This window comes from Gekko japonicus, unplaced genomic scaffold (assembly GCF_001447785.1).
Source record: "Gekko japonicus isolate JY-2015 unplaced genomic scaffold, Gekko_japonicus_V1.1 scaffold963, whole genome shotgun sequence".
Classification (NCBI taxonomy): Eukaryota; Metazoa; Chordata; class Lepidosauria; order Squamata; family Gekkonidae; genus Gekko; species Gekko japonicus.
In genome coordinates, this window is record NW_015172583.1 from 527,909 (window position 1) to 536,233 (window position 8,325).

General features: G+C 51.1%; 1 protein-coding gene across 1 annotated transcript in view; it reads right to left on the reverse strand.

Moving 5' to 3' along the window:
* Positions 1-855: 855 nt before the first annotated feature.
* LOC107119050 (gametocyte-specific factor 1-like) overlaps positions 856-8,325 on the reverse strand; it is a 28,518-nt gene continuing 21,048 nt past the window's right edge. Inside the window, exon 8 of the mRNA XM_015421474.1 lies at positions 856-984. Within this exon, the coding sequence (XP_015276960.1) occupies positions 856-984 (129 nt within the window). The remainder of the gene's footprint in view (positions 985-8,325) is intronic.

Here is an 8,325-nt window from a genome sequence, read left to right on the forward strand (position 1 = left end):
GGCCTAGCCCATCCAGGTCAGGGCTAGATGTGATATTAAAAAGGTAAAGGCAAAGGTTTCCCTTGCTCGAAAGCCAGTCGAATCCGACTCTGGGGGGCAGTGCTCACCTCCGTTTCCAAGCCAAAGAGCCAGCGCTGTCCGAAGGCTTCTCCATGGTCATGTGGCCGGCATGACTAAACGCCGAGGCGCACGGAACGCTGTTACCTTCCCACCAAAGCGGTACCTGTTTATCTACTTGCAATTTCTTGCTTTCAAACTGCAGCTAGGTTGGTGGGAGCTGGGACCAGAGACGGGAGCTCACTCCATCATGTAGCACTAGGGTCTAGTTTAGTTTAGCTTTATTATTATGGTCTTAAGACAAGCATACAATACAAATAGCACTAGGGTCTTGAACGGCTGAGCTACAGACCTTCCGGTCTGCAGCTCAGTGTCTTAACCTCTGAGCCACTGCAGCCCTGAGATAGGTCAGGCTAAAACAGTGGGCCAGCAGGGCCAGATTTTGGGGGGGAAGTTACGAGGCTTGGCTCAGCAGGGGGCCAGCCCCGTAGCTAGGGATTTTGGGGGGAGGGGGCCTTGAGGGGGCCCACCAGCTAATTAAATCAAAGGCTCCAGGGCAAGGGGGGGTTATGCCCAGTGGCTGCAGCTTCCCTCCCTCCCCCGCAAAGCTTCTCTCCTTCCCTGTCCGGCTCCCTTCCTCCCTGAGAAGCTCCACTGCCCCTTCCCATGGTGTGGCGCCGGGGCAGCCTGACTTCCACCCTTGGCTCCCTCCTGGGGCTGGGAGAGGTGAGGCGCAGGGTGGCCGGGCTGGCCATGGAGGTGCCATGTGCGGGCTCAGCCCGCTAAAGCACAGCTGGGTCAGAGGAGGGGCCTTGCCCAGGCTTTACCATTCATGCTTGCCGTCTGGGTGGCTCTCTCAGCCTCGCCGCCGCTGCTATTTGTGCCGCTGCCTCTGAAATCACTGCTCTCGTCCTCCTCGTGGACAGGCTGACAGGCAATCAAGGGGAGGGGGCCAGGGGGGAGGGGGAGCAGAGGCTCGGGGAGCGGGGCCCATAAAAACCGCTAGGCCCCCGGGCTCCGTGGTAGGTATGGGCCTGCAGGGGCCCCTCAAATGCAGGTTGTTGTGTATACTTCCTCCCTCCAGCTGTATGCATGTGTCACTTCCATGTCTGTATGCTGCCTAAGGAGCTGGGACACGCATGTCTCGAGCGGGGAGGTAAATGCAGTTTGCAGGGCTGCAGACCACGGCCCAAAACAAAACAGAAATCTGACTGGGCTGCTCTGGGCAGCAGAGATAATGTGTACATTCTGGTCTGGAGCCAAGAAAGGAGCAGAGCAGAGCCCAGCAAGTGCGGCCGGGAGTGGAGGATGAGGCGAACCAGACTTCATTCTGCCCGCAACGGCTGAGATTTCTCGTTTTATAATCCCTCTGCACACATTTATTTTGGAATTAGTCCTATTTGAAAACAGTGGGGCTTAACGTCTGAGCAAATATGCCTCGGGTCTGGTTATACCACCAGGTGTTTATTTTGGAGGTGGTGAGGTCGTTCCCATTTGATGTAAGTGAAGTATTACGTTTACCAGCTTGAGTGAGGAGCGTTTAAGACTGGTAAGCCCAGAGCCTGACAGTGCAAACCTATGGAAAGTTAGTCCAGTCTGAGCCCACTGACTTCAGTGGGCTTAGACGGGAGTAACTTTTGTATAGCATTGCACTGTGTATTACTTAACTACCCCTCTGGGCCCAAGGTCCTCAAGTATCATGAGCCTGATGTTCCAGGAGCTGTTGTCAGGTTCCCAGTCAAATCACTCTCTATACGCACTTTCTTCAGTGAATGTTTTGTTTAGAGATATGAGATGCTGTGGGTCTAAACTCTTTGTTAGGACTGAGGTGCAAAGGCGGGAAAGCAGGATATAGGTACAACCCCAAGATTCCATTCGCACCCACGCCAGCATTACTGCAGTGACTATGAAAGATATACGGTCATTATCTAGCCAAGCACAGACTTTACTTCAAGGACATTTCTCCTGTGAAAGATGTCCTGAGGCCTCTTAGGAAAGTTACGGAAGCTAGTCTCCCTAAATTACTACAGACATTCACTCCCTCCCCCTAGGCCTGCGAGGGCAGCGATAAGGGTACAGAGAGTAGGCAGAACATATCAGGTTGTACAGAGAGCAAACAAAATATATCAGGTTGAAATGCAACAGGTACAGCTAGTCAGATGCCCGAGTCTGACAGCTGTGTGTCAACTGGAAGGCCTGCAATGGCTCTCCATAAGCACAGAGCCCCTGGAAGTGTTCATCTGTGCACGAGACTGGGGTGCTGAAGTGATTAATTATGGTGAATCTTTAACCCCACAAGGGCAGTTAGGCAGAGAGTGAGAGCTACTGGCCCAAGGTCACGTTTGGCTCCAGTGAAGAAGCCATCAGCAGCCTCTGCGGAAGCTGTAAAAGATCTGTGTTCATCGCAAACGATTGTGCCTAATAGCCCAAACGTGGATCACAGTCAGCTAGTCGTGTCCAGAGTTTTCCACCTTGTGAACTAGCGCTTCTTCCTTCATGCCCATGCAACGGGCAAAGCCAAGACCAAGTGTTGGGTGTTACAAGTCAAAACACTTCAGTATTTACAGGGTTAATGATGTTTGTTAAGTCACATGTTTGTAACCAATCTGTTTAGACAATAGAATGCCTGGAAACTTTGGAGCTAATTTGCTAGTCTGATTGGAAACCAAGGTGTCAAGTATTTAGCATATTGGTTTCTCCTCCCGTTCCTTGTTCTGACTAGAGAAGGAGACGCCATTCGTCTCTTCCCGTTTTACCTTTTAGCTGTAAGGATGTAGGCATATTAGCTCTTTGTTATTTTATATCCTGTGTACCTTTTCCCCATGTTAGGTTGATAGTAAACTTTTATATTTTAATATACACCATGGACTCAGTCTCTTAATACTCTGTTGACTTACTCAAAAAGAATCCCAACACCAAGGCTGGTTCTGCATCTGGCATTCGCTCTACATTTTCTCAACACTGAGGAAAAGGTGCCGCTCAAAACCACATTCAGATACCCCGGGCCAACGCCTACTGACTGCAAAGTCACCCCTGAATGGCCATCAATCTATGCAGAAGGTACCATAAAACCTGATGCTCCAAGAAAGTGAAAGCGGCATGCAGTGTGGAGGTTCCCATAAAATCCGATGCTCAGAGGACGTGAAAGCAGCATGCAATGCAGAGGGGAATTTCCGTCCCAACGTGGGTTTGCTAAAACAACAGAGGGAAAAGCCAATGTAGAATCACCCTAAAGTGCATTTTGAAAACAATTAGCAGCAAGGCTGCAGTTGGCCATTTGCCTGAAGCATATCAGCAGTGACCCCTGGGCTAGTTTAGCTGGAAGGGGTGCATTAAGAGATGTGTTGGGTTAAAGGTGTTGGTTGTTCAGCCAATGTCTGTGGCAAAGAACGTGCATGCTTCTTGCTTTATTATAAGATGTGCAGAGAGCAATTTTGTTCTCGTGTGTTGTAGGGCTGCCCTTGGAGATTTGTGGGTTATCTTTAATTTTCTGCATGCTTTGGCTATTTCTGCTTGTTTGCTCTCTGGTTCGGCTGTGAGAAGTAGGACATTGGGTGTGACCCAGAGTATATAAAGGATAGACAGTAAGACCAGAGAGCAAACAGTGTGGTCCCGACTGCCTCATCTCCTGCTCTGGCAGTTAGCCAGTGTGTTGTGCTCAGATAAGCGTCTGAGAGACCCAGGTTCAAATCCCCATTCTGCCAGGGAAGCTTGCTGTGCATCCTTGGGCCAGTCACTCTCTCTAAGCCTAGCCTACCTCATAGGGTTGTTGCTGTGACAATAAAATGCAGGTGTGGAGAAAAATGTTGTAAGCTGCTTAGAGTCCCCACTCAAGGGAAAAAGCTGGCTATAAATATTTAAGAACATAAGAACATAAGAGATGCCAATGTTGGATCAGGCCAAAGGCCCATCCAGTCCAACACTCTGTATCACACAGTGGCCAAAAATACCAGGTGCCATCAGGAGGTCCACCAGTGGGGCCAGGACATTAGAAGCCCTCCCACTGTTGACCCCCCCCCAAGCACCAAGATGACAGAGCATCACTTGCCCCAGAGTCCCTATCTATACCTTGTGGCTAATAGCCACTGATGGACCTCTGCTCCATATGCTTATCTAACTGGTTAAAAAATCAAGGCACAGACAGTACAGGTTTCTGCACCACCGCACCTGTGTGAGACAGACTATCGTTTATTTAGGTCCTTTATACTCCATCTTTCCCCCCAATGGAGACTTAGTTGTTCTCGTTTCCTCCATTTTTATCCTCACAACAACCCCGCAAGGGCGGTTAGGCAGAGAGCGAGAGCTACTGGCCCAAGGTCACCCATCAAAATTCCACAGCAGAGCAGGGATTCGAACGTGGGCCTCCCAGATTCTAGTCTGACACCGCAACCCCTACCCCGCGCCACTTTATTATACCCAGCCTGAGAGACGCGACTTGCCCAGACAGGATGTAGCAGATTTGGAACCCAGGTCTGCCCAACTTCCCGTCCCCCTGGTCCACCTTTCGGTAGGCGAAAACGAATGGAAAGGTTTTTGTAGAGCAGATAGGATGGCTATTTGCGACCTAACTGGAGCGTTTCCACACGGTTTAGCTAGCATATTGGCTGCCCAACTGTTTCAAATTTTCCACTGTGCTGGGACCAATGAAGGGGAGTGGGTGGGTGGGAAATGATGTCTCTCTGAGCAAAACCTGGCTTTCTTCACAGTCTGAGGAAGAAGATTCTTGTTTTGCAATTAGCGGCACCGTGAGAAAAAGGTACAAGCGCTCCTCCTGCTCTGGAGGCATTCTTGTTTTGACCTTCTCAAGGTTAGCTTCCTTGAGAACAACAAAAATCCTCTGAACAAAAGAAAGAAGGGGGGGCTTGGAAAGCGAAGGGCTCTCTTGCTGGGGTGCACTTTGCCTCAGACCTGTCTTACAATTCAATAAAACCCGAAGAAGGGGCGGCAGAGAAACCTTGACAGGCTGATGTCAAAATAAAATTACGGGGGGGGGAGGGGGAGGCTGCTGTCTGCATGCAGTAATTTCCCTCTTTTCCACATCACTGGGTTTAAAAATGTTCCATCTCTCTCACAGAGAAGCCTGCTGCTGGTGTAATTCAAAAAATGCAAATGCCTGTCAGGAAGACTTTTTGAAAGAGGGGGTCACGTTTTGTACAGAAGTCTCGAGTTCAAGGGAATGGACTTGAATTAGTTCCGAGAGCTGATTAATTGCCTGCCAGCCAGCCGGCCTCCTCTGGCCGCATGGTGGGAGTATAGTCTAGGTTAGGTAAAGGTTCCCTTGCTTGAAAGCCAGTCAAATCGGACTCTAGGGTTGCGGTGCTCATCTCCGTTTCAAAGCCAAAGAGCCAGCGCTGTCTGAAGACGTTTTGATCATGTGGTGCACGGAACGCTGTTACCTTCCCACTGAAGCGGTACCTATTTATCTACTTGCAATTTCTTGCTTTCGAACTGCTAGGTTGGCAGGAGCTGGAACTAGAGACGGGAGCTCACTCCGTCATGCGGCACACTCGGGTCTCGAACTGCTGAACTACCGACCTTCCACAGCCTGCAGTTCAGTGTCTTAACCACTTGAGCCACCGTAGCTCCATTGTCTAGGTTGGGCAAACTCAATTAAACTTTGTCCCTTTCTCTACACTGTAGCCCAGGAAGGTATTAAGTAGCCAAGGACTGAAAGGAAGCACTGGTCAAACCTGGATAGGGAAAAGGCTGCCTGTAAGCCCGTCTCTGTCAAAGTCTCAACAGTGGTAAACGACAGTGCCCTCCAAAAAGGGGGGGGGGGAATAGCAAGGATGATCCATCCTTCAAGAAAGAGATTTTAGCTTTCTTGCAACTGAGGAGGTGGCAGCTAAGCAGGGAGGGAGCTTGCCACCCACACTTTAATAAATCAGCACAGTAAGAGCTCGAAAATTATTATAAAAGTGTGGGCTGCAGCACAAGCTGAGAAGCGAAGCAGGGGTGGAGACAGGAGCAGCTCAAGCAAGCAAGCTACCCTATCCTATCTCCTCCTTTGGTGCCTCCAGCAAGATCCAAGCCAGGCTGCGGTGGAAGGACCTCCGCCACGCACCATGAACCGCACCCAGGTGGTACCAGCACAGGAGGCAAAAACGGGCACAAGCCTTACGAGAGGCTTCCTGTCTTGCCCACCTTCCCCCCCCCCCCTGGTTTGTTGCCCCCCCACTGGTTTGGTGTCCCCAGTAGCTGCACAGTTGGCGATCCAGCCCTGGCAGAATTATTGGACGTAGGGTGTGTTGGAGTGCGATTGTGCCACAGTCGCAGTGTTTACAAACTCCTTTCTCTCGCTACATGAGAGTTCTGTTGGATCAGGCCTGGGCGGTCTATCAGGATAATCCTCCAGAGCAACTAAAGCAATCTCCGGCTACAGCTTGATAATCAGTAATCCATATTTGTTGATCCTTTTGGATCTGTTTGTAGCCTTCAGGGTTGATCCTCTAGTGGCCCACTCTGCTTCATTATAGCATTTGGAGCTCATATTAAAGGGCAGGGACGTAAGGGGGATATATCTCAGGGCTCAGTGTCGTTCTTAGCACTCTTTAATATTTGTTAAGACTGCTGAGTGAGATCATCCAGGGCTTTGGCATTTGCGATCATCAATATGCTGATGACACTCTGCTCTATATTTAGGCCCTCTGGAGTTGCTGTCTCAGTCATGAACCAGCGTCCTGAGGCTGGGTGTAAAGAGTCTTAAGCAGGGCTTTTTTCCTGGGGGAAGATGCCAGAACGGGGTTCCGGAACCCTTCAACAAAATTCTCGAATGTGTGTAGCTATTGTCAAACCAGCTCCATCTCAGTAATTATCCTGCCTGTCAGCTCCTTAGTCTCCTTACAAATTCATGAGGTTGATGTGAGCCACCTCCTCCATTGTCAGTTATAAATCTTGCACTTGTCCCTCCACCCGTTCCAGTGTCCAGTTCTGCTTCCTTCCTGCCCTCCATGTTCCCTTTCCGTGAGGTTGATGTGAGCCACCTCCTCCATTGTCAGTTACACTCTGGGGCTCACAGAACACCTCCTCCTGCCTCTAGGGGCTCTCATTCGAAGCTGGGGCCTGTCATTCCAGTCCCAGAGTAGTCCATTTTGGCCCAGAGACCCTAATGGAAAATCCATTCCGCATTTTCTTTGCAACTCTACTTGTACTATAATGTAGCCCATGCAAGTCAACTGGTATTCCTGGCTCCCATTATTTCCAATGGGCCTTCAAGCGTCTCCCATTGTTTGCAATGGGCAATCCTGTCCTTCCTTTTAGTACATCCCCAGGGAAAGGTCTTGCTTGAGTCTTGGCCAGCTGCGGCCTTGCGAGGCAAACTTGTCGCCTCCAGTCCCGGGGAAGTGGCCGGAGGAGCCCCTTTCATCTGGGGGGTGGGGAGGCTCTCCCTCATAGCTGTGCCCATCCAACCTTAAATTCCAGGGGCCAGGGGTGCGGACTCCTTCAAAATTCACGACTGGGTGTGCGGGAGGTGCGGCGGAGTGTCAGCGGGAGGTGTGTGCAGCATGTGTGCGAGCAGAACAGTGCACAGCCGCAGGGCTTTTGTTTGGTGGGTGGGGTCCAGCCGGGCAGGGCAGCAGCAAGCGATGACGGAGCAGCACTGGCTGTGCAGGCACTGAGGCACACAGGCAGCCAGGCGACTAGCAGAGCAGCGTGTGCAGCGCACTGCGCAGGCAGGGCTTTGAGGGGAGGGAGGGGAGGGGCTGGGTGGCAGCAGGCCATTCTGCCGCCCACCAGCAGGTGGCGCTCTAGGCAAGCACCTAAAATATGTCTATGACAGTCCGACCCTGTCTGTTCCTAGCACTTTCAGCAGGTGGCGATCTAGGCAAGCACCTAAAATTTGTGTATGACAGTCCGACCCTGTCTGTTCCTAGCACTTTCCCCACCCTCTCAGTAATCTGCAAACGTGAAACTTTCCTTCTGAAGTGGGACCCAGCACCCCTGCCTAGTTCAGACTGGGATGGATTGTTCTGTGCTGGTTTCAGTCCTACCTGGAAGGTGGATTACAGAAGGGGGTGCAGAGGTCCTGCAAGGTCCTGTCTTATTGAAATAAGGTCGTGGCTCAGTGGTAGCGTATCTGCTTGCTGTGCAGAAGGTCCCAGGTTCAATCCTTAGCATCTCCAGTTAAGGATCAGGTAATAGGTGATGAGGGAGCTGCGGTGGCTCAAGTGGTTAAGACACTGAACTGCAGGCTGCGGAAGGTCGGTAGTTCAGCAGTTCGAGACCCGAGTGTGCCGCATGACGGAGTGAGCTCCCGTCTCTAGTTCC